The sequence below is a fragment of the Marmota flaviventris genome, chromosome 2 (genome assembly GCF_047511675.1).
Source record: "Marmota flaviventris isolate mMarFla1 chromosome 2, mMarFla1.hap1, whole genome shotgun sequence".
Lineage (NCBI taxonomy): Eukaryota > Metazoa > Chordata > Mammalia > Rodentia > Sciuridae > Marmota > Marmota flaviventris.
In genome coordinates, this window is record NC_092499.1 from 84,288,780 (window position 1) to 84,316,181 (window position 27,402).

The following is a 27,402-nucleotide window of genomic DNA, read 5'->3' on the forward strand; positions in this document are numbered from 1 at the left end:
CCACCACCACCACAAGGACCGAGGGCCTAGAGATGTAGTAGTAAGGAATGACATTTGAAAAAAAACTATCCCTACAGCAGAAGCTACTCTATGGGTCAGGAATTATTAAAGTAAACATTTTAAAAAATAATGCTAAGATTTCAAGATGGTGACTGGAACAATAACTTTTGTCATTAACAGAATTAGGAAGTATGGCGATAGACAAGGTTTGGGTGTTACAAAGGATATATTTTAAAATGTTTAATTATTATATTTTATTTAACATTCAACTAAAAGCTGTGTATTATAATGTCCAACTAAGAAAGTAAGCCCAGGGCTGGGGTTGTGGCTCAGTAAAGCGCTTGTCTATCATGTGTGAGGCACTGGGTTTGATACTCAGCACCACATAAAAAAATAAATAAAATAAAGGTCTATCAACAACTAAAAAAATTATTTAAAAAAAAAACAAAAAAAAACCCAAGAAAGTAAGCAAACCCAGGAATACCACCCATACTATCTGAGTCCTTTGCCTCTAATCCATATGAAGAATTCAGGGATCAGCAACCAAGTGCTCTAGGTACTTCATTCTATTTTTCTACTCAAACTTTAAAACCAAAGCTAATTTAACATTTAATACAACTATATTTTGAATACAGGTTGAGTATCTCTAATATGAAATGCAAAATCTGAAATGCTCCCAAATATGAAATATTTTAAGCACTGAGATGACACTCAAAAAAGTTTCAAATTTTGTCTTTGCTAGCTACTCTTCTGACTGAGGACTGATATTCAAAATAGATGAAGAACTCAGAAGAACCTAACATCAAAAACACAAATTATCTAATTAATAAATGGGCAAACAAATTAAACAGACACTGGTCAAAAAAAAAATCAAATGGCCAACAAATACATGAAAAAATGTTCAACATCTTTAGCAACTGGGAAAAGCAAATAAAAAATACATTAAGATTTTATCTCACTCCAATTAGAATGACAGTCATCAAGAATACAAACAATAATATATGCTCAATAGGATGTGGAGAAAAAGAAACACTTTTATACAGTTGGTTGGAGTGTAAGTAAGTACAATCACTATGGAAATCAGTATGAAGGTTCCTCAAAAGACTAGAAATGGAACTACCATATGACCAACTATGTCACTCCTTGGTATTTATCCTAAAGAATCAAAGTCATCATACTATAGTGATAATATATACCCATGCAGAACAGTTCACAATAATCAAACTATGAAACCAGCCTAGGTATCTGTCAATAGATGAATAACGAAAATGTAGTATATACGCACAATGAAGTTTTATTGTCATAAAGAAAAAAGAAATTATGTCATTTGCAGAAAAATGGATGGAACTTGAGATCATTAGGTTAAGTGAAATAAGCCAAACTCAGAGATCAAGGGTCATATGTTTTTTTCTCATATGTGAAAGCTAGAGAAGAAAACGAAAAGAAAATTAGGGGCAAGGGTCTCATGAAAACCAAAGGGAGGAACAATAGAGTAGAAGAAAGAGATCAGGAAGAGAGAAAAGAGGAGGAAAAGGAAAAATAGTGGAGAATGATACTAGCCAAATTCTATTGTTATACTGTGTGCACATACGAATGCATAAAACCCCTCCATTATCTACAACTATAATACACCAATAAAACATATGGAAAAAAAAGTTCTGGATTTTGAAACATTTGACACTTTAGATTTTCAGATTAAGAATGCTCAACCAGTAAATCTATGAAAATATCCCGAAGTCTGAAAAACTCTGAAATCTAAAACACTTCTGGTTCCAAGCATTTAAATGAATGATACTCAACCTGTATTTAAAATCTGTGAAAGCAAGCAAGGGTAAAAGAAAAAAAGAATTTCCTAAAGTCAAAATAAAGTTCAACATCAGATGGCTAAGTGTATTAGAAAATATATCAGATTAAGGGGACTAGGGCTATGGCTCAGTGGTGAAGTGCTTGCTTAGCATAAGTGAGGCCCTGAGTTCAATCCCCACCACTGCCCCCCCCCCAAAAAAAAAAAAAGAAGAAAATATATCAGATTATATGTAAAATGCAAAGAAATATTTCATCAGATACTATATTTCATTTTCTCCAGACAACACACATTATACTGATTTTTGTTTTTGCTTTTGTTTTGTGGTGCTGGGGACCAAATGCAGGGCCTTGTGCATGTGAAGCAAGCACTATACAAACTGAGCTATATCTCCAGTCCTTTTACTGATTTTTTTTTATAAGACATGAAGCTACTTTAATTGTGGTTTTAAAATAGCTTCTGCCCTAAGAGTAAAATATAATAACTTATTTCAGTGATTATATGTAGGGGCTGTCAAAACAAAAACCTGATAAAATAACTTAAAATTCACTTTAGCCATTGGTGCTGATGGCCTATCACAGACAGACTACAGAAGGCTTGAAAGGAGTACATCTAGGTCTGACTTTACCTGAAAGGGGGTATCTGTAGAGCTGGGTCATCCACAGTTACTTTAACATTATGACCAGGAAAGCTGGCTTTTAAATGTTCAATGGAGAGAAATGTATCATTGAAATCAAGGGTAGCAATCTGATTGGGCATTTTTGAATAATGGGCACTACTTGGGTCCCCATAACCTAAAATGATATCATGCAGCCAGTCAGGTACCACACAATCAGTATTCATCAGGTTTCGAATAGTCTCCAGCACAGCCTGTCAGTAAAAGGACAGAAAAGGATTGTGTCAATAAGACATGTCAAACATTTGCACTTCACTGGAATGCAGAGCTGGCTGCACTAATCCAGAATTCCCAAGTGTTTCAGGGCAAGAAGCTATTTTCTGCTGACAGGTGCTTGGCTAGACTGAATCAACAGCTATATTTTCAGCGGATACCATACCCTGATTTAAACAAAAGACCAAACTTAGAAAGAACAGTTTATCCATTGAGTTCACTTAGGCATAATGACATAAATGAATTTACCACTTAACTCCTATTGAGTAGGATAAAAATCAGACTCATGTCAACCCAATAGCATGAAAACATTACAGAACCAAAGAAAATGCTTCCTTAGAAACTCCTGCAATCTTCCTCTCTTATAATCCAGAGTTCTTATGTTAAAGTCACATAAAACTAGAGCACATTAGTGTATGCCTAAATCATGAAACACATCACAACTCAGAAATACTAAAATTAGCATGGCGAGAAATAACAATAAAGTAAACAAAATTATAAAAATTAAGAAAATGTCAAATAAGATTACAGAATAAAGAATCAGGACTACAACAAAAAGTTATTATAGTAGCTAATACATATATACTGTCAAAAGGAATTACCAAAAGCCAAGGCAGATTCTTATAAAAATCACCTCAACAAAGTAATCTATCCTACATATAGAAATTAGGAGATGAGGCTATTAATTTCAAAGAATAAAATAACCAAATCAATGTTGTTTTAAATGGTAATTGCTACAAAACCCAATTTAAAAAAATCAAAGGATAGACTATGTTAATCTTAGTGCCTGGTTTTATATACTTGCCTTTTTCACTATCTGAAATTCTCTTGGTTCATATACTTCATTACTTGTTGGTCATTTGTTTAACTCCCAACTAAAACATAATTTTCAGAGTAGGAGGGACCTAGAACAGTTTGAATATGGGATGCATGCATGGATATATAGACAGATTAATGAGTATGTTCATATAACACTGATGAATAAGATGAAAGCTCTGCCCTGTAAGAAAATTGTAATTCTAGCAGGGAGATAAAATATGTCCTTCACTATACATATACCCTGATTTAAACAAAAGACCAAACTTGGCAAGAACAAAGCAGCAGAATGTGGCCGACAGTAAAGAATATTACAAAATATAAGAAGAATACAGTTCATAGTGGATGAGAGATATGGATGCAGGGGAGACTTTTAACATTAGAAAAGGTTTCATGAAGGACAGTGGCACTTTAATTTAGCTCAAGTAAAGAATTTCTGAAGCACTCTGATTTATGTCATCATTAATAGAAAGTCACAGAAATGTTCTGAGAAGCAAGACTAAAATGATCAGTGTTAAGAATAGGAGGAAAGGTATGAAATAAAGGTAATTATGAGGAAACTAGGGAAGAGACACATACAACTGTCTAGGAAGAAGTGAAATATCCAGATCAGAATACGCTGTAGGAACTGGAAAAGAAAGAAGGAAATGTGGGATGCTGCTCAGGTAAACAAGAAAACACCCAAGATACAAAAAAAAGTATTCTTCCTTTCCCCAAACAGGAAAGCTTTGGAAAAGGTTCCCCTTTGTTTGATCAGAACCTCAATGTCTCTTCTAAACTCCCTGATACCTTCATGTGTACCCTTCTTATGGCTTTGGCACCTTCTAATTTTTCATGGTAGTTATTTGTTTATATTTCTAATTTCCCTTGTTAGTAGTTAAGCTCTCTAAAGGTATAAGTTGTGTTTTATTCATCTTTATAAGCATTAAATAAATACATATAGGAAATGATTTTTTGTTTAAAGTAAAGTGATTGAGATTCATTTACTAAAAACTGACTAAATGTGAGACTGTCCTTCATTCACTCAATAAATATTTGTTAAGCACATACTATATACCAGGCATAGCTCTAGGTGTTAAGATTATGTTGACAGACAAAACAAAGATCTTGCCCTCATAATCTTGCCATCTAATGGTGAAGTCAGATTAGTAAATATATAATTATAAGGTATGTCAAGGAGTTTGAAAAAAATAGAGCTAATAGGATAGAGAATACTGAGAAGGGATAAGTAGGTAATCTTACCTACTTCAAGTAAGGTTGCCAAGGAAGGCTTCTCTTATCAGTTGGCATTTAAACTCAGTTGTTCATGTGCAATGAAGGAAAAAAACATGCAAATACTAAGAAAGACCGTCTATGGAGAGGGAACACTATGTGCAATCTTGGATTATTAAGGAACAGCAAAAAAAAAAAAAAGAAAAGAAAAGGAAAAAAACGGTGTGGCTTTTATTTAGTGAATAAGAGATAAAAGAAAATAAGAGAGGAAGCCAGAGGACATATATGGCAAGGCCTTCTGGATTATGGTAAGAATTTCCTAAATGACAGGAAACATTAAAGAATGTTGAACAGGGGAATCAAAGTATAATTTACATTTTAAAAGGATTATTCAGCTACTAGGTGGAGAATAGTGGAATAGTGGAATGGAAGTATCTCACAAGAATGGTGCAAGGATGGGAGAATTGAAGGTGTCTAGACATGGCATCAGTGGAGGTAGTAAGCTAATCAAATTATTGATGGATTGCATGTGTAGTTTAAACAAAAAGAAATCAAGACTATCTCCACTGTTCTTGTCTTCAACAATAGGGAGAGATGGTTCTTTTATTTTTATAGTGAGAAAGTTTCTTTATTTGACAGGTTTCTGGTTTGTTTTCATAACAATGGGTAAGAAGAGGTAATAAAGTAATAGGAATGTATAAGAAACTCTGCATTTTGGGGTACAGAGGAAAGAAGAGCACTTTCCACAAAATCTAGATGTTATCAAATGCTAGGTATGCTCAATGTTTAAGGTTTATAATATAGTTTCAAATAATAATTTAAAAAATCTTCCTTAAACTCTTCTCCCCACAAAATTATAAAAGTAAAATCATAAGTCCCTAAATCTCTCCTTGCCACTAATGAATAAAGTACAGATATATTATATATCAGAGTACTTCAGAGCCTTGGGGTTCGACATTTGGATGTACATCTACTTTTGATTTAAAAAAGAAATTCTAGTAAATAAGTAAACAGTTTTCTTCACTTCATCCTGGGATATAAACTGAGTACCTAATATTAAAAAAAGATAGACAACAAGGTGACCTTTTGAAAAAAACTCCATTCATATTTTAAGTTTTTTATTTCTCAAAAAACAAAACAGATTTAACGAATGAATTTCCTTAAATTTTTATATTTAATCAATGTTAAGAATTTAAGAATATTATTTAGAATAAAATTAAAGTGATTATTATTTGCTTAACAAATCTTTTATACCCAACATTAATGCATTTATGTCTTAAGATTATTTAAATTGTGACATAAGTACTTTTAGTTATATAGCCAAAACAATACCTTAAAGTTATTTTCCTTTGGTTTTCTCCTCATTATTATATTGAAAGTTTCATATACATCTTCTGCTCCATTTTGTATAGTATTGGTCATATCCTGTTGATACTGGTTTGGATCCAAAAATACTCTAAACGTTCTTGATTCTCCTCTAAGATTGGGTCTGGGTTCAGGTCCTAAACATTTTTAAAAGTTTGTTAAATACTTTTCAAATACTGAAGTAAGTTAACAGTATTTCTTTTCTAGGAAAAAAAAAAAAAAAATGGATAAACCATCCAGACTTAACTCTAACCATTCTTCTCACTGAAATGCCCTCTACTTATCCACTTCATATTCCAAGAAGCTGAAAGCATTTTCTCCTTTCTCTATAAATTCTTATGATTCCTTTCAAGTCACATAATATTTACGATGCAATGCTGTGAACTGCAACTATTTGTATATATCCCCAACTAATATTGGAGCTCTTAGAAATCAAAGAACTTATCTTGTCAGTCACTCATAGCTCCTACTAGGGCTTTACATACAGTAAGTACTCATAAATATTTTCAGAGTTATTAAATTTTATACTTAAGAGATTTAAGGGATAATTTCTCTATTCCTAATTTGACAGAGGCTGATCACTCTCCTCAACCTTCTACATTCTGTCTACTATTACCAGAATAAAAGAAAATTTTATATATACAGAAAAATGGGGTATTAATGGCTGAAAGCCCAAATGCTTCTTTTTGTCCCTTTGCCTTCTTTCCTCTTTTGGGGTCTTAGACCTCAAATTGTGGTTCCATTATGTAGCCTTATGTTTATTCTACCCAGTCTCCATTTCCTTATATTCTAGAGATGAACAGCCCAGACAGCAGCAGTTTAGTAGTGATGTGATCTCAAAATCACAGATGATAGAAGCTGATTTAAGTTTTAAGGGAACTTTATCAACCAAGTTGTAAAATAAACATTAGTCTTGGGATTACTCATAATTTAAGAGGTATTTTTTATAAAGGAAGTTAGGACAACAGAAGAAAGAATTTCAAAGAAACAATTAGTGATAAGCATATAAGAGGTGACTAACCCTGTAAAGCAGTTTTTAAGTGATAATATGCTGTCATCTCAGGCAGGGTCATTCTGTCTATACAATAATTCTGTTTAACATCCCTGGACTTCACCCACAAAATGCCAACAGCCTGTCATTAACCACCCTTACCCTAGTCATTTGACAATTTTTGTATCACTACATATTTCCAACTGCCGAGCAGTATTGTTTCCAGTTGAGAACCATTACTGTAATGAATCAACACAGTAAAACTTAAGAAAACAATTAGATAAATATATCACTGAATATAAAAAAGCTTTAACAATTACATGAATTGTTTAGGAATTTTTCAAAGCAATAGTGTAAAGTATTATAAAACGATAGTTTTGAATAAATGTGATTTCAAAAAGATCCTATCCTTTCCAGTATCTAACACAGAAACTTTTACAAAAATAATTGACACATAATTGTGCATATTTATGGGGTAATATTTTACATCTAACACAGAAGATTTGAACCATAGTACTTATTTCTAAAACTTTGAAGTAGGTACCTTACACATCCTTTAATACTCTTTATGTTGAATTAGTATGTACACAACTAAGAATTTTATTTAAGAAGCAAAAAGAAAAAAGGCAAAGAAACTTATTCTGTACACACGATTTCAAAGAGACAGACCCGTACCATCCTCAATGACACGCCCTTTATCATCCAGCATGCCCTGGATTTCACAGCCTCTGACATAAACCAGGCCAACCTGCTCGATGAATGGTCTCCTCCGGTCAAACTTTGTGCCATAAGGTTTTGTGGGACGCACAGTAATTAGAAAACATACATCATGTTTACGAAGACCTAGTAAAACATAAAAAGACATTTTTATTTTTTAGAACTTCATTGTTTAGTCTTTTGTTGGCAAATTCTCAACCTTTTATAAGGAACAGATATTTAAAAACAATTTTAAATATTAAGGGTGACCAATGATCATATTTGCATTGTATACAATTATGAGTTTTCCTATAACTTTTAATACTTAATATCTCACAGCAATAATTATATTGAAACTTCTTTTATATTAAATTAGAAACTTTTATATCATGAATTCATTATTGAATAAGCCTTTTAAGTCATACTCCAAAATTGGATGCTCATCATCATTCTTATTTTTAACATTCTTAGTAAATAACCAAAAATGTGGTTGCCATATAACTCATATGCATCATATTTAGCAGGTTTCTTTTTTTTAAAGTAGGTTTCTAACATCAATTTAAGCCACCTATCAGTGTCATTCCAAATACAGCCTAACTGTATTGCATTAAAACAGGTCAATCAAGAATAATTCATCAAGGCACAAAAAGATTGTTTACAGATAATACTATGAGAAATATGGTTAAATATATAGAGATTTAGATGCAAATAGTGAACACTTTTGTAAGTGAATGTCAAAAACTACAAGATTTGAGCCAGGCATGGTAGTGCATGCCTGTAATCCCAGTGGCTCAGGTAGGAGGATCTCGAGTTCAAAGCCAGCCTCAGCAAAAAGCGAGGTGCTAAGTACTCAGTGAGACCCTGTCTCTAAATAAAATACAAAAATAGGGCTAGGGATGTGGCTCAGTGATAGAATGCCCCTGAGATTAATATCTGGTAACACACACACACACACACAGATACACACACGCGCAACAAAAAAAAAGAGAGAGATTTGTGTCAAAGTTCAAAGTTTCTCAGCCATCAGATCAAATAATAGACTCAAATGACTTTCCAGCCAGGCATGGTGGTGCATGCCCATAATCTCAGTGACTCAGGGAGGCCGAGGCAGAAATACCCAAAGTTTGAAGCCAGTTTCAGCAACTCAGCAAGGACCTAAGCAACTTAATGAGACCCTGTTTCTAAAGAAGGACTCGGGTGGGAGATATAGCTCTGTGGTGGTAAAGTGTTCCTGGGTTCAATTCCCAATACAAAAAAAAAAAAAGAAAGAAAGAAAAGAAAAAAGACTTCCTAGCTCTAATGGGCTGGGGTTGTAGCTCGGTGGTAAGAGTGCTTGCCTTGCACATGTGAGGCACTGGGTTTGATCCTCAGCATCACATAAAAATAAAGGCATTCTTTCTATCTATCTATCTATCTATCTACACACACACACACACACACACATATACAAACAAAATTTTTTAAAAAACAGATACTACATGACAGGGACTATACCTCATAACGTGTAATGTTAAGCGATTTAATTGTCATTGCTTTTCTGATCCATTTTTTAAAAATATTTTTTTAGTTGTCAATGGACCGTTATTTTATTTATTCATTTATATATGGTGCTGAGAATTGAACCCAGTGCCTCACACATGCTAGGCAAGCATTTTACCACTGAGCCACAACCCCAGTCCCCTGATCCATTTTTGTTAGCCACTATACACATAAATGTAAATTTAAATAGTTTGCTTGCTCAAAACATTGGTAAGAAGATATACAACTAAATTAAATCACCAATATGATGTGTGGCTAATAGTATTGGAACCAATTTTCCTTTGTAGCATGTGCAAGTGTGGATAAAGCTAGAAACACTTAATTCTGACATTCTATGCAAAGAAGCAGGATATGCAACGAGAACAAAGCAAACCATTCTACTATCTGTGTTATAATACTGCCATGATTTCTAATCTGCACAACCCATCAAAACTTACAAGTCTAAGAGATAAAGAAGTGGCTTTGACAAGTCTCTCCTAATGTAGAGGTCAATTTTTAGCATTACTAAGGTATGTCTATCTGTTCCTTTCAAAAGCAGATTATTCTCCTGTGATCTAAGATAAATAGTAGATGTACCTTTCTTAAAACCTACATTATAATGAGCTCAACTACCTGTCTCTTTTTAATCATTTGTATCCACCCTCTCCTGGCTGTGCTTTCTAGAGCAAACCCAGCCTTCAGTTTCATTAATTCTGCCTTCTTAATTTTAAATGTAGGTAATAAAAATGATAAGGACCTGAGTTTCAAATTTTCTTGAAGGGACAATATGAATGTTTCATGATTTCTATTTTGAAAACTTCAAACTATTCTCTATTTTTATAAGACAACATTCATTAATATTTGCAGGGCCTCTCTCTCATTTTTTGCTCCAATTTCCTACCTGGTTATCCCTTATGTGATCAATATAGGAGCTAAGTCTGAACCCTGGTCTATGAAAAAAATGCATTTTCTTACCACAATATTCCATAATATGAATCACTAATCCCTAAATACTCTATTGCTTACTCATCAACATATACCCACTATTTATCATTCTACCAAAGGCCTATTTTAAAAAGAAAAACAGAAAGATACTGACTGAAATACAAAGACAGCAAGGATGGAAAGAAGGGAGGGAGGGAAGGAGGAAATGAAAAAGAAAAATCTATTTCAGGTTTCTGATAGCAACTGCCAAGGGGGAAATAGGAGTTTCTGAGTAAAACACCCTTTCCTCCCCCTTAACATTGTAATGCATATGGATCACCTGTCATCTATAAATGCCTATGAAAAAACTTAAAATTCCCAACCATTGGCCAGGTGCGGTGGTGCACATCTGTAATTCCAGCAGCTCAGGAAGCTGAGGCAGGAAGATCACGAGTTCAAAGCCAGCCTCAGCAATGGCGAGGGGCTAAGCAACTCAGTGAGACCCTGTTTCTAAATAAAATACAAAATAAAGCTGGGATGTGGCTCAGCAGTTGAGTGTCCCTGAATTCAATTCCTGGTGGTGGGGGGTGGGGGAATCCCAAGCATTACTATTCACAGGGATACACTCTGTGTAGAAGAAGTGTTTAATATCTCCTTAAGTTTCTCCACCAACTTAATGTCTTTCTCAAGGTTCAGCAATAATAAAGGTGCAAGTCATTCTAGATGTGTATTACAACAGACTGGAACTCTTTTAAAGGATATAGGAGTCAAAAAAACAATCTGTCACAAACTATACTCACTAGATTAGCCATTTGTTAAACATTTGGCCAGCTTCATTGCTGAATTCCTTGATAAATATATCATATGTTCCATATGTTGACAGCTATGTAGGGAGCAATAATTTCTGAAAACTGATCCATTAAGGGAGTATCCTTTTCCTTCTGGCATGCAAAGAAGGTAGCAGGAGATTAAACCTACTGGCTACTATTTCTCACAACAGGGCAGCAAGTAAGAGTCTCACAGACAGCTGGGGGGAAAATATAAAAGTGCCAATTAAAAATCAGCTCATGAGCCATTTCTGGCACAGGTGTTAGTGATGTTTTAATTCTGACTTGCTAACTTTGAACATGTCTGCCTCTGGAAAGAATTGTGACATAGAACTGATCCCTAAAATCTTGCCTAGTAAAAAACAGGGAAAATCACTGGTTTCATTTCTCTATAACTGTTGTGTATGTATCTTTGAATAAATTTGATTTCACTGATTTTTTTGAAAATCTGCTTTCTTCACTTTGGCGAAAATAAACTATTATTTCTTTTTGAGTTATTTCACTGTATTTCCTTTCCCCAAACTCCTTTCTTAATCTTTATTCTTCACAAAGTATACACATCCCTATACTTTTCACTTTGGCTGCTTTTATCTTCTGAAAAATACCAATTTTCCTTTCTTATACTGAACATGTATGCTAATAATATGTGGGTATTCTCCATTTCTAAAATGAACACTATTGTATTTATTCTTTTTGAATTATACCTATCAATTCATAATCGTAACTTATGACTTAAAATGTTCTCCTCTCAGCTCTGCAAACTGCAATTTCCAAAACATTGGGATACATATATGATCTTATTCTTTTTATTAAAATATTTGGGATACTTCAATATTCTTGAATGATCCTTGGTATTTTTACTACTAATAATTAGAAGAACAACTGCCTTCCTTTAAATCAAATTTCAAGTATAAGATTTAATAAAAGTTTAAGAAAAATCTTCATTATTATTTTTTTAAATCATGGATTTTTTTTTTTTTTAAGTTGTAGCTGAACACAATATCTTTGTTTATTTTTATGTGGTTCTGAGGATCGAATCCAGTACCTCACATGTGCGAGGTGGGTGCTCTACCACTGAGCTACAGCTCCAGCCCAGAAAAATCTTTATTTAAAACAGAATACAGTGGCTGAGATTGTGGCTCAGTGGTAGAGCACTTGCCTAGCATGTGTGAGGCATTGGGTTGGATTCTCAGCACCACATATAAATAAATGAATAAAATAAATGAATAATAATAATAAAAAAAGGGTACATGGGGGCTGGAATTGTGGCTCAGCGGTAGAGCTCTTGCCTACCACGTGCGAGGCACTGGGTTCGATCCTCAGCGCCACATAAAAATAAATAAATAAAATAAAGGTATTGTGTTCAACTACAACTAAAAAATATTCAAAAAAAGAAAAAAGGGTAAATTTATTAAAGTACTTTGCTAATACTCTAAGTGAAAAATCTACAAACTAAAAAAGCCAAAGGCAACTTCAGCATTTCAAATATAAAATTACCTTCCCATTCATCTTTGATGTGATCTCTGACATTCAAATTGATGGTGACATCTGCACGAACTCGGGTTGGCCAGTTTTCACCTATGTTGGGTTTGGCAACCTCAACTACAGTGAAAGCCACAATGGGCTGGGCCATTCGTGCCCAACCACCAAACACTACACCACCGTACTCAGATTGCCTGAAAATCAAAGAAATAGATGATTAATCAAACAAAAATAAATTTTCCCAAACTTTCAGGCAAGTGAAACTATTAAGAATACATGTTTTACTAGTATTTAGGTATTAACATTAGCAATCCCTATTTTTAAACTTATGTAAAAAAGTCCCAATATACAGAAAGTATATATGAGAGTATAAAACAGGCAAATATGGCCTAGGAAAGTAGAGGAATATTCCCTCGCCTCTGAAAAAAATAATAACATTATACATATTAAAGCATTCTGGAGTGTAGTCATTTTATTAAAAAGAAAAATAAAATACTTCAACACAATTTAATCTCTACTTTGTTAAGGTGTAACTGACAGTAAAACGTATATTAAGGAATGTTTATATATACGTAAAATCACAACTGAAGTCAAGCTAAATTAACATATCTATCACCACAGTTACCTTTTTTTTGTATTATGAGAATACTTACACTCTTTTGTCTAGCAAGTCAAATATATAATACATTATTATTAACTATAGTTGCTATGCTATATATTGAATCTCTAGAACTTACAAATCTGGTTTTGGTTTTTTGTTTTTTTGTAATGGGGATTGAACCCAGGGCACTTAACCACTGAACCTCATCCCAAACCATTTTTATTTTTTATTTTGAGACAGGATCTTGCTGAGTTGTTTAGGGCCTCACTAAGATGCTGAGGCTGGCTTTGAACCTATGATCCTCCTGCCTCAGCCTCCCGAGCCACTGGGATTTACAGGCATGTGCTACCATGTCTGGCTAGAATTTCAAGATCTTATAACTAAAAGTTTGTATCCCTTGACTACCATTTTTACATTTCACTCACCTCAATCCCCAACAGTCAACTTTTACTCCATTTCTGAGTTCTACTTTTTCAGATTTCACATATAAGTAAAATCATCCATATTTGCCTTTCTGAATATGGCTTATTTCATTTAGTATAATGTATTCCAAGTTCATCCATATTATAAAAAATGGTAGGATTTTCTTCCTTTTTAAAGCTGAGTAATATTCTACCATGTGTACATGCATATATGCCATATATTCACATTTTCTTTATTCATCCATTGATGCACACGGGTTGTTTCCATATCTTGGCTATTGTGTACAATGCGGCAATGAACATGGAAGTGCAGGTATTTCTTTGTACAGTGATTATATTTCCTTGACTATATAAACAGAGTGGGATTGCTTGACCAATAGTTCTACTTTTAATTTTTGAGGAATTTCCATACTGCTTCCCATAATGGCTACACTAACTGACATTGCCACCAATAGTATATAGGGTTTCCCTTTTTTCCACATCTTCACCAATTCTTATATTTTGACTTTTTGATAACAGTCATCATAACAGCTATGAGGTGAAAATCTCATTGTGGTTTTGATTTGCATTCCCCTAGCAATTCATAATGTTGAACACATTTTCATATACCTTTTGGTCATCTGTCATCTGCATACCTTTTTTGGAAAAAATGTCTGTTCAGATGCTTTGTCTTTTTTTCAATTGTTTGGGTATTATTGTTTTGTTTTGTTTTGTATTGAGCTGTATGGGAGTCCCTTATATATTCTGAATATTAACCCATTTTTATAATTTATGGTTTACAAATATTTTCTCCCATTCTACAGGTGCTATCTTTTTATATTCTTGTTTCCTTTTTTGGACAGAAACTTGTTAGCTTAGTGTAATCTCACTATTTTTATTTTTGCTTTTGTTGCCTGCACTTTTGCTGCTGTATCTCTCTCCCTGTTCCAAAAAAAAAAAAAAAAAAAAAATCACTGCTAAGACCAATGTCACGAAACTTTTCCTCTATGTTTTCTTCTAGGAGTTCTATGAATTCAGGTCTTATGTTTAAATCTTCTTTTTTAGAGAGAGAGAGAATTTTTTAAATATTTATTTATTTTTTAGTTTTTCAGTGGACACAACATCTTTATTTTATTTTTTTATGTGATGCTGAGGATCGAACCCAGCGCCCTGCGCATGCCAGGCGAGCACATTACCACTTGAGCCACATCCCCAGCCCCATGTTTAAATCTTTAATCTACTTTGAGTTCACGTTTGAGTATGGCAGAAGACAGGGATTCAATTTCCTTTTTGTTTTGTTTTTGGCACATGAATATCTAGTTTTTTGAATACCATTTATGAAAAGACTATCCTTTCTTGTTGTATATTTTGACACATGTGTGAAAGATTAATTGTATATGTATGGATTTATTCCTGGGCTTTCTGATTGTCTATTGGTCTTTGTCTTTATGCATGTACCATACTGTTCTGATTACAGCAGTTTTGTAATATAATTTGAAATTAAGAAGTGTTTTCCTTGATTAAAATCACTTTAGTTATAAGGGTCTTTTCATGTTACTAATTTGAGGAAGCTTCCCCTTAACATTTCTCATAAGGCAGGTGATGCACACCCTCAGTATCTCTCCTTCATTTCTGAAGGACAGCTTTACTTAGTTTGACTTTATACTCTTATTCTTTTGCCTTCTTCATCAAATAGCCTTAATTGCTAATATTTCTACTTTCTATACTTCAAACATTTCTATAAGCTACTTCAAATACAGTCATAATTTTAAACAAGCAAACAAATGGTTATATACACACACACACACAAATATATATATATATATATATATATATATATATATATATATATATATAGGCAAACATCTTCTCTGGGAATAACATTTAAATAAAAGATGATGTCATGGATTGGAGGAAAAAATAAGCTAACTACAATAATTAGAACCATTAACATCCAAATACCCATTCTTTCTTATGTTAGTTAGTCTAATCTGCACTTTTGTTTTTACATTGAATAGTGTATTGGGGAAATCTGTGACAAAAAACTCTAGCACTCCCAAACTAGAAAGTATTGCCAAACATTAAAAGCTAATGAAAATAAAATACATATAATGTAAAGGCTTTGTGTCATAGCAACAAGTTACAGAACTTCATAACATCAAAAAGAGAAACTAATAACAAAGGATCTGCAATCCAATGACTTGGTTAGCAATAGAACAATCCCTTGTAAAGTAGTGTTCTATCTATCACTTCCTTCTAGTTTTATTTCAGTATAGTTTACATATTATAGACTCCATTCACTGTAAATGTACAATTCAAGGATTTTTAGTAAATTAATAGAGATATATATCTATCAACACAATCTTAGAACATTTCTATCATCCTTAAAAAAGGTCCCTCTTGTCCAACTGCAATCAATCCCTGTTCCCACCCCAGGAAACCACTAATCTGCTCCCTTTATTCCTTTTTCTTACAAAAGGTTTGAAACACAAAGCACTAAAAAGTACAAATTTCTGCTCCCTCCTCTTATCACTTCCCAGTGATTTTAGCAGCCTGAAAATATGATCATCATGTAATAAGTGAAAATGCCTGTGCTACCTTTTCATCTTCAAGATACATGCTATATAGAAACAACACGGGTCTCTTTTACGATCCCATCATTTTTAACTATTTTCAGAGATGGGAATTAAGATTACAAATTTTGAAAAATTTAATAGTATAAGTATGAATGAATTAACTCCAGAAAGTGACTCCCCCCCTCATATCTTAAAATGATATAACTTTAAAAAATTTCCTCTATTAATAGGCCGTAAGTATTACTTTTGTTGTATTTGGCATTTAAATAAAATATTAATGAATTCTATTTATTGAACTGCTAGTTAATAAGTCCCTATTTGGCCAAAACTAGGGCCTGAATCTAAACATATAAACTCAAGGTAATGATAAATTGTAAGTAAGTTTTCTGATCAAGCACTCACTCCCGCAGGGTCCGAACAATGGGCAAAAATTTCAGCTAAGCTGTGGGCAGGGATGATCAGCCAGTGGGTATACAAATTTCACAGTGCTAGCCTGCTTACTGACTCAACTAATTATTAAGTCAAAAATACTCTGTCTTGTGTTTTACAGTCTCACCCAGAATAACTTTTCACATAATAATTAATTAAAAAATAGAACTGTGTATAAAATAAAATATGGAAGTGAAAAAAATAGATCATAATCACAGTGCCCATGGTAGTTCTCTGCAATTAGTAAAGAGAGAAGCTTGGAAGATACCTGAATTAGTTCACTTTCAAGAAATGTTAAGCTTTTTATATAAAATGCAGAACGATTGTGTGTACGTATGGAGTATGACCATAAGGTAATGAAAATTCATTTCATAGAAATTTACTAATTTGCAAATGCTTTTGTCACATAGCTTATGTCACATCTATTCCATACTTAGAATGCCATAGTCAATGGAGAGCTTTTATACCAAGTCAATCAACGTCTAAAAAACCAAAATTAACCTTCACAAATCTCATAATGCAAAGCTTTCTGCATAACTACAGTGAAGGACTTTAGTAAAAGAATTCCAGACATAAGCCAGCAGGTGGAGAGCCAAGTTTAAACAGAAGAGTTCCTCAAATAACTAGACCTACTCAACTTGTTCTAGAAGTAAATCCTGATGATTTAGCCCCTTCAAGTCCATCTACGGATAAAGAGAGAAGACTTACCAGTGTACCACTCCGTGTAACATTCAGCAACATCCCCCATCCCTGGCCAGTTCCCATAGAGACGATGGCACTAACAACAGTCATAGGAGCAACTGAGGTAGAGGAGTAACCCTTTATCATAAGTTTCATCCAGGACTTAGACTGCTAGACAACTCATACCCATCTCTTTACCCCTTTACCAAGATCTAACCTACTCTCCTCTACATCTTTCCCTTTTTTCTCAAAATAAGACAACTTCTCCTGCTTTATCCCCAGTCTCCCAGCTCTGCCTCCAAGTACTTAAATACCTATTTCATATATTAGCACTTCTGATAGATTTTAACTCGCATAGAATTTCCTAAAGAGTAAACATCTCCTATTTCGGAAGGCTTCATGTAATATAACTATTTTTTAAACACATTTATGAAGTTTCTGACAGAAGTATCAGTCACTGTATGCATCTTGTTATTATTAAGTAGAACCAATTTACTCACCATGGCTTCATTCTGCTGACACTGTCCTCAATGTCCTGTCTAATTTCATACGTTGATTCTAAGCGGAACAGATTAAAATTCCTTAGGAGATAGTCATGAAGAGTCAAAAACTGTAAATTCAACTTGGGAAGAGCAAGACAACCTGAAAAGGAATATCCATATCTGAATAATTCTTTTAATCAGTCATCTGCTCTATGTATTAAAAAAATAATATCATAAATTTGATAAGAATCTAATGATAACTGAAATGCTGTTTAATTGAAAACATCTTATCTTTATTTTCACATTGAAATTGAAACCAAGGGGCTGGGGTTGTGGCTCAGTGGTAGGGCGCTCGCCTAGCATACAAGAGGCACTGGGTTTGATCCTCAGCACCACATAATTGTGAAATAAACTAAAAAATAAATATTAAAAAAAAGAAAGAAATTGAAACCAGGTTAATAAAAGCTGACAATTAAGAACTGGGGGTTCATAGCACAAAAGTTAATAACTAGAATCAACAAATGGGACTTACTCAAACTAAAAAGTTTTTTCTCAGCAAAAGAAACAATAAGAGAGATAAATAGGGAGCCTACATCCTGGGAACAAATATTTACTCCTCACACTTCAGATAGAGCCCTAATATCTAGAGTATACAAAGAACTCAAAAAATTAGACAATAAGATAACAAATAACCCAATCAACAAATGGGCCAAGGACCTGAACAGACACTTCTCAGAGGGGGACATACAATCAATCAATCAACAAGTACATGAAAAAATGCTCACCATCTCTAGCAGTCAGAGAAATGCAAATCAAAACCACCCTAAGATACCATCTCACTCCAGTAAGATTGGCAGCCATTAGGAAGTCAAACAACAAGTGCTGGCGAGGATGTGGGGAAAAGGGTACACTTGTACATTGCTGGTGGGACTGCAAATTGGTGCAGCCAATTTGGAAAGCAGTATGGAGATTTCTTGGAAAGCTGGGAATGGAACCACCATTTGACCCAGCTATTCCCCTTCTAGGTCTATTCCCTAAAGACCTAAAAAGAGCATGCTACAGGGAAACTGCTACATCGATGTTCATAGCAGCACAATTCACAGTAGCAAGACTGTGGAACCAACCTAGATGCCCTTCAATAGATGAATGGATAAAAAAATGTGGCATTTATACACAATGGAGTATTACTCTGCATTAAAAAATGACAAAATCATAGAATTTGCAGGGAAATGGATGGCATTAGAGCAGATTATGCTAAGTGAAGCTAGCCAATCCCTAAAAAACAAATGCCAAATGTCTTCTTTGATATAAGGAGTGTAACTAAGAACAGAGTAGGGACGAAGAGCATGAGAACAAGATTAACATTAAACTGGGATGAGAGGTGGGAGGGAAAGGGAGAGAGAAGGGAAATTGCATGGAAATGGAAGGAGACCCTCAGGGTTATACAAAATTTCATACAAGAGGAAGTGAGGGGAAAGGGGAAAATAATACAAGGGGGAGAAATGAATGACAGTAGAGGGGGTAGAGAGAGAAGAGGGGAGGGGAGGGGAGGGGGGATAGTAGAGGATAGGAAAGGCAGCAGAATACAACAGACACTAGTATGGCAATATGTAAATCAATGGATGTGTAACTGATGTGATTCTGCAATTTGTATACGGGGTAAAAATGGGAGTTCATAACCCACTTGAATCAAAGTGTGAAATATGATATATCAAGAACTATGTAATGTTTCGAACAACCAACAATAAAAAAATTAAAAAAAAAAAAAGAACTGGGGGTGAGAGCTGGGGATGTGGCCCAGTGATTAAGTGCCCCCAGGTTCAATCCCTGGTACCAAAAAACAAACAAACAAACAAACAAACAAACAAAAAACAACCAACCAACAAACCAACCTAGGAATAAAGGATGAATTTTGTTAGTACATATAATACATTAATCTAAATATCAGACAATGCTTAAAAAATATTTAAAGATACTTAACACTAGTAGTCTCAAAATACTTTATAAAGCCTTATTTTATCATCGAATTCACATTTGCCAAATCTTGAAGTGAGTATGACCTTAGCACATGACAAAATTTACCATGAAAACTGGATTAATACATTTCATTGCAAAAATAGGTCTCTAAAGATCACTATTATGCTCTAAATTTGCCTTGTTATTCCAGACTTGCTCTTCTCTATGTTAATGATAAATATTCTTTCCATTATCCTCACTTAACACTATTTCTCTTGGATAATAAGTAACCAAGCACTTCGTGACATTATCAAAAAGGTTTTTTTTTTAAAAAAAAAAAAAGAATCCAAAGCACATTTTATTAGCAAATCAGTTTTATGATTGTCATGCAGAATATCAAAGATATAACAAAAGGACTTAAAGACAAGAAAACAATGCTGCATAAAAATTTTCATGTCATTTATATTAGTCAACTTTGACTAGCAATTGAATTCAATTTATTTCAGGCCAGAAGATGAGGGAGACCATCTCTTTTCATAGCACATTTTATTTAAAAAACAAAAAACAACAAACGATATTCTTTTGAAAAGTCTGGGCTGTGGGAAACTGCAGATCAAACAACCCAGATTCTTCAACAGAAAGGGGGAAAAAAGATATAGGGAGATATGCCAAAAGTAAAGGACATTTAAAAAAATGAAGCTTTGGAATCACCTTGTTAGCTATCCAGGACTCTCTCATATACCTTACATTTTCTTCCTTTCACCTGAAAGGAACCATTTCCCAACTTCTATAACCATCACTTGCTTGAATTTCTGTAGCTTTATCACCCAAGAATGCATCCTTAGACATAAGAAAACAACATATCAACCTTCCTAGCTATAAAAAGATAGGAAGACTGACTATTCTGAACTCTAGCACAATTTTAGTACACTGGTTTTGCTGCAATTATGCATTTAGAATACAACTCGGAAGTAATTTGTCTTTTAAATAAATATACCAAAAGAAAATATCTGTGAGGGGCTGGGGTTGTAGCTCAGTGGTAGAGTACTTGCCTAGCATGTGTGAAGCACTGGGTTCAATTCTAAGCACCACATAAATATAATAAATAAAATAAAGGTATTGTGCCATCTACAACTAAAAAGTATTAAAAAAAAAGAAAACATCTGTGATTTTCTAAAAGTCACAATTTTTCTAATAACAATGCCATTGTTCAAGACTTCTTGAAATTTCCTTTGAAATATGTCTTCAAAATATGACAGAAGATACTTCTGTATATTCTCAGTTGTGGCAAAGTCTCATTCTTAGGGGAAGAGTAAAAGGCCCACAGAACCAAATGTAGTGAAAGGCAGGTGAATAAACTAGGTAATATCACTTTGGATCAAAATTCAGGGTTCATTATCAACTACTGATAATTTCTTTTTGGTGGTCATCACTTTGCTCTACAAAGAATTCAAAAGAACCTCTAAAAAAAAGTTCGATGAAACAGCGTATCATAGTGACAAAATGAAAGTTATATTTTCAGCATTATGTCTTACAGTTTTACGGTCATACTTTATATATAGTGTCATATATACAATAAGGTATGGTTAAATTTAATAAAAATACTAGTACTAAGCATTCAAAATATTAAATATTTTTTTAAGTTGAGCTTCAGGTACCAGAAAATTATCCTAATTTATGAGATAAACTGGAATACATTTTTAATTATATACGATGAATTCTGAATTGTTTCATGTTACACCTGAATCCTATATCTCTTTACCATACCTTCCCCAGAATAGTACTCAGTTGGGACAATATTTTCATCCCATATAATTTTTTCAGTTGGATACAAAGGCATCTGATTCAACTGCTGAATCTGAGAAATCCGACGTTCATGTCGAGATACCTAAGAGAAAGGAAACAGTTCATGCAGAAAGTGAGAATCATCTTTGTTCACTCAAAATAATTTATGACCAAATTCACTATAAAGTATGAAATGGGAAATTTTATGTCTTTTAGGTTATTGAAGCACTTTAACAAGACGTTTTTTCTTTCCTCCATTTTCTCCATTAAAACAAAGATGAAAGAGGAACAATAGTAATGTGCTTTGGAATTAGATGGACTGGAGTTCAAGTCCCAGCTTCTCTATGTATGAACAAGGAAAACCTGGGAAAGTTACCTTCCTGATCTTAGTTTACTTTTTAGTAAAACAGAAAAAGTGCTACTTACCTCTCTGATTTCTCATGTACAGATAGAATATTGTAAAATAGTGGAAGTCCTTGGCACACACCCAGAGTTTAAACACTTGAATATTTATCATTAAGAGAAAAATAGAAGCCCTAAGTTCTATTTGTCATTCTTATATTAACTATACGATCTGTTTTGTGTTCTCCCTTGTAAAAAGAGAAATGGACTATCTCTATTTCCCCTTCAATGATGACCTTGAGGTACCCTTATTATTACAGCAATATTAAAACAATCCATCTCACATACAAACATAAATTTGTTACCCAATCAACACTGCTAAAATAATAACATTTGAAAATGTCATATTCTGTTTAGTACAAGGTAAAATTATTTTAGGAAAAAAGATATTGTGATAGCTAAGCAATATGTATATTTTAACTTTTCAATGGTTATTTGGATATTAGAAGAAACCAAAGCTTGAAGACCTCTTTTAGGAAAGGGAGGAAACAAAAGCTATGTTGTATCACTATACATTTAAAAATTATTTTCTTTTGGAATACCTATTTAAATGTTAAGGGTAAGATTTTAGTTACAAGACCCAAAAAAGCACAGAGTCAACTTTATACTCAAACATACTGTTAGAAAGATTTCTAGTAGAAAATCCACATTTTTATTATTATTATTAATACCAAAACCTGACTCATGAGAGATTTTATATTGTCAGAAAATAGCATGAAGAATTTTCAGAAAGCACATATGTGGTCAAAGACAATGAAAAGTGATCTTGAAGGAAGAAAGACAAAGACAGTGGCCTAAGTCATATTCTTCATGCAAGTAAACCTACCAGTAAGAAAGTGTTTTTCTATACTTAAATTAATTTAAAATGCTTCCCAAAGACTTCTCTCCAGTCAGCACTTAAAACACCTGTCACTAGGGCTTTAAACACCTGCTACAAAGAGTTTGTGGTCTCTGTGAAACTAGTACATCATCTTGTTTGCTACAGTGAGAGATTGTGTTTTACATTTTGTAGTAAAAATATTAGCTGAGAAAATAAATCATAAAACAGTATGCTTAATATGGTTCCATATGTGTAAGAAAAGTATACGCACATCAACACAGTATGTTAGCTTAGGCACAAAAATGTCTAAAATACATGAAAAGCTATTCAATTTATAATAATTCTATCTTATTAGAGAATGTACTCCATGAATTATAACAGAAAACTATGATTTCTACAAAACAAAAATCTTCACAGACACATACACACACAAAAATAGTTTGAAAGTTAAAGCTTCTCATTTCCAAAAATGAATGCGAAATCCCTAAGAATTCTTCAATTACTTAGTGATAAGTTCTTATATTTCTAACATTCCCAAGATTTCCTAGAGATAATGGTAAAACCAAATATTCAAGAAACTATATTTAAATGATCACTTAAAATAAACATATGAATGCTTATTCATATACATGTATTGTGTATGTTTAATTGTGATCTCCTTAAAGAAAGGAATGGTTTCAATTATGTATCTCCAATGTGTGAATTCAGTGCCTGACAAAGAAGCTGCTCATAAATGCTTGCTGATGTAATGAGTTCTTGTCAAAAAGCAGTTTCAAGAGATGAAAGACCTGAGAGAAGAAATCCAAGAAATGAAAAATCAAATCTGACAAAAAGCAAGTGATAATTCCAAAACAGTCGTTATGCTGTGTGTTGTTATGATTCAAATTTGCATTTCCCTAATGACAAGATACTAAGCATCTGTCCATGGACTTACTAATATCTATCTGCTTTGATACTGTGTCTATTTAAATCTCTTGCCATTTATTTAGTTATTTTCTTATTATACAATTCTGAGACTTCTGGATACCAGTCTGTATTCCAATATTTTCCCCCAGTATGTGGCCTGCCTTTTCATTCTCTTAACAATGTCTTTCAAAGAGCAGACTTTTTTTAAAATTTTGATAAAGGCCAAATCATAAATTTTTTCACTATGCTTTGGTGTCTGTAGAAATATCGGCCTGAACCACAAGAAAAAAAGATTTTTTTTTTCTGTTTTAGTTTTGATATTTAAATCTGTGATTCATTTTGAGTTCATTTGTATATATGATTTATGTATAATCTTTTAGTACAATCTTTTAGTACAGTAGAAATGTATACCAACATCTTTTTGAATAGTTCAAAAAGGCAAAGAAAACTACGTGAAAAATTCAGAGAATATTAATATTTACCAGCAATTCTAGAAGAAATTCTTTATCAAAAGTTGTGTCTTCATTTTTAGGAAGGGTTGGCAACAAGCAGAGGTATGATGCCACCTGGTGGAGTGTGTTTGAACTGCAGAATGAAGAACATTTTATTCATAACAATTCAATTTGCTTTTGAAACATGCATTTTCACAGACAGTTTAAAAAATAAATATAGTCCTATGATATGGGCAGCCAATATCAAAAGACAGTAATGAAAATTAAACTTAGGTTTTTTTTTTTAAGTATTCAGGTTTTTTTTTTTTTTTAAGTATTTTCTACAAACCTCATGGTACCTAAAGTCCTTTCAAGGGAACTGCAAGGACAGCATGTTTTTAATACCAAGACATCCCTCCCCCACTATATTTATACATACACCGACAGTACAAAGGCATTAGTGTGTAGCTGGGGATATAGAGTAGACAGATACAGATTAGCTGGGGATATAGTATATAGTTGATAGAGTGTTTGCCTCACATCCACAAGGCCCTGGGTTCAATCCCCAGCACCCCAAAAAAAGGGCACTGACGGGTAAAATTGCTGGCAAAGATTCAGTCAGTGGCACCAACCTGTGCTAAAAGTAGTCACAGAATTCCTCAATTGCACAAAGTATTTCTTTACAAAGCCAGTTTTATTGAAGAATGATCCTGATGCAACAGTGAAAAATTAAAACTGTTATTAAATTTGGATTCTTGAATACCCATTCCAAATTTTTCGGTGAACTTGACAGCTTTCCACTACTTAAATAGTTTCATCAACCCCCAAATTTCTCTCATGCTACTTTGTATCAAACCTTCACTACACTCTCTAGAAATTTCTAATGTATTTTCAATCTCTATGATTTTGCCTTTTCCAGAAGGTCAAACCACACATTTGGTAGCCTTGGACACTGGATGTCTTCTGATACTGGTGGATGAAATTCACCCACAATGTGGTGTGTATTTGTAGTCCATTGCTTCATATTGCTCAGTACTATTCTATATTACATGATGTATCACGGTGTGTTTATTCATTTACCACTTGAAGGATATATATGTATTCTAGTTTTTGACAATTACAAATAAAGCTACTATATACATTTTTGCATAAAGATAAAATTTTAACTTTTCCTGGGTATATCTTTAAGCAAGGATTGCTGGATCATATAGTAAACACATGTTTAACTTTAAAAGAAAGTGTTGACTTTTTCCAAAGTGGCTCTCATTTTTAGTTCCCACCAGCAATGTCTGAAAAGTCCAGTTGCTCCACATCATTGGCAAATTGTCCATTGTTTTTCTTTCTTTTAAATAATTCTAATACATATGTAGTAAGTATATTATGATTCAAATTTGCATTTCCCCAGCATCTTTTCATGCACTAACATCTATTTGCTTTGATACTTTATCTATTTAAACCTCTTACCATTTAATTAGTTATTTTCTTCTTATGGAATTCTAAGACTTTTGAATACCAATCCTTCATCACGTATGTGTTTTTTAGTCAATATTTTCTGCTAGTATGTGGCTTGTCTTTTGATTCTCTTTGAAAACAATGTCTTTCAAAGAGCTGACTTTTTCTAAATATCAATAAAGGCCAATTCTTAATTTTTCCATTGTGCTTTGGTGTTTGTAGAAATCTTGGCACAAACCATAATGACAAAGTTTTTTTTTTCTGTTTTATTTTTGATATCTAAGTCTGTAATTCAATTTGAGTTTTTTGTGTATATGATGCAAAGTTATGGTTCAAGGTTCATTCATAGTTTGCATAAAGATATCTAACTGTTCTAGCATCACTGTTGAAAAATTATCCTTTCTTCATATTAGTAAATTAATTTAATTCTAACTAAGTACATTATAAAAAGCAACTAACTAACTAACTAACTATATATATATATATAGAGAGAGAGAGAGAGAGAGAGAGAGTGTCTTATTTCTGAATTCTCTCTCTATTCTACTCTACTGTTCCATAAATCAACCCTTTTTGATAGTATAATATCTTCTTTACTGTAGCTTTATACTAAATAGTGGAAGTAGCTAGTAGAATTCATCCAACACTGTTCATTTTCAAAATGATTGTGTTTCTTCTAGTTCCCTTGCCTTTCCATATTACTTTTAGTATAAGTTTGTCAATTTTTCAAAATACTATGCTAGAATTTTGTCTGAAATTAAATTATATCTATAGATAAATTTGGGAAGGATTTACACCTTATCTGAGTCTTTATGAGTAAGACATTAAAGCTCATGTACAAACCCAATTAGCTTCAATAAACCAGACATTAAAAGATTCACAAACATGTAAATCAATGTCACTCTTCCCATTGTGTTTTTTTCATTTAGAGTATACATTTTTCATTAATAATAAACATGTTAACATATAATGGATTATATTTCATATTTTTAATGAGCTACTGGAAAAAATTTTTTCCTCAAATGTATTATGCAGATAAAATAAATGTAATATGTAAAAATGGTCTAAAAACATAAGACAATATTTTGTAACCTTAGGGCCCACAAGGTCTTCTACATAAAGTATAATCACTAAAAAGAAGATTGACAGATATGATTAACTAAAAAATTAAAACATCTGCAAAACAAACAAAAAAACAGAGTGGGTGCAAAAATTTTAAAAATTATGAAATTATTTAAACACTTACAGATATATAATTGACACTGGACTTTTAAACCAATTTAATGACACATTTAAAAATAGATTGATACAGATATGCTTGCATTTTAATTTATTTTAAAATGCCACTTTCATTTGAGATCATTGTATTAAATCCCAACTCTGCAGGAATTTTAGCATGAGGTAGAACTAATAAAGTTTAGAAACTAAAACAAAAAAATTAAAATACCTGTAATAACAAAAGAAATTACAAAGTTAAACTGAGAAAAATAATCATGTAATACAAACTAGATAATGGATTAATATCTAGACCATATAAAGGTTTCTCAAAAATAAAATGAGTAAGAAAATAAGCAATCAAATAAAAAATAGTAAAGAATAACTGGAAAGTTACAGAAGAAATGCAAATGGCTAACAAAATTAAAGATACTCAATTTTCCCAATATAATGAAAAAAATGCAAAGTAAAACAATAAGGATTTTTCTGCTCTGGATGGGGAAAAAGTAAGGACTCATTTACTTAGTGTTGGTAGTAAGTGTAAATTGTTAGTCTTTTCTGAAGGAACAAATTTTAAACATACAACCTTTGAGTCAGCCATTTGCTTCTAGGAATCAACACTAAATTTTTTTCTTTACATAGAAGGAACAAGGAATGCTGCTAGTCTAAATACTGAATCTCTCTCAAGCCCATGTGTTGAAGGATTAGTCTCCAGCCTGTGGCGTTACTGGGAGGACTACTGGA

General features: G+C 33.0%; 1 protein-coding gene and 1 long non-coding RNA gene across 2 annotated transcripts in view; one reads left to right on the forward strand and one right to left on the reverse strand.

Moving 5' to 3' along the window:
- The window catches only part of LOC139704716 (uncharacterized), a 193,953-nt gene that overhangs the window by 133,831 nt on the left and 32,720 nt on the right, over positions 1–27,402 (forward strand). The gene's annotated exons all lie outside the window — the stretch shown is intronic.
- The window catches only part of Aqr (aquarius intron-binding spliceosomal factor), a 110,371-nt gene that overhangs the window by 36,776 nt on the left and 46,193 nt on the right, over positions 1–27,402 (reverse strand). The window contains exons 14-20 of the mRNA XM_027925733.2: positions 24,046–24,148; positions 21,418–21,538; positions 17,713–17,854; positions 12,540–12,718; positions 7,753–7,920; positions 6,054–6,223; positions 2,433–2,674 (exon numbers count right to left, since the gene is read on the reverse strand). Of these exons, the coding sequence (XP_027781534.1) occupies positions 2,433–2,674; positions 6,054–6,223; positions 7,753–7,920; positions 12,540–12,718; positions 17,713–17,854; positions 21,418–21,538; positions 24,046–24,148 (1,125 nt within the window). The remainder of the gene's footprint in view (positions 1–2,432; positions 2,675–6,053; positions 6,224–7,752; positions 7,921–12,539; positions 12,719–17,712; positions 17,855–21,417; positions 21,539–24,045; positions 24,149–27,402) is intronic.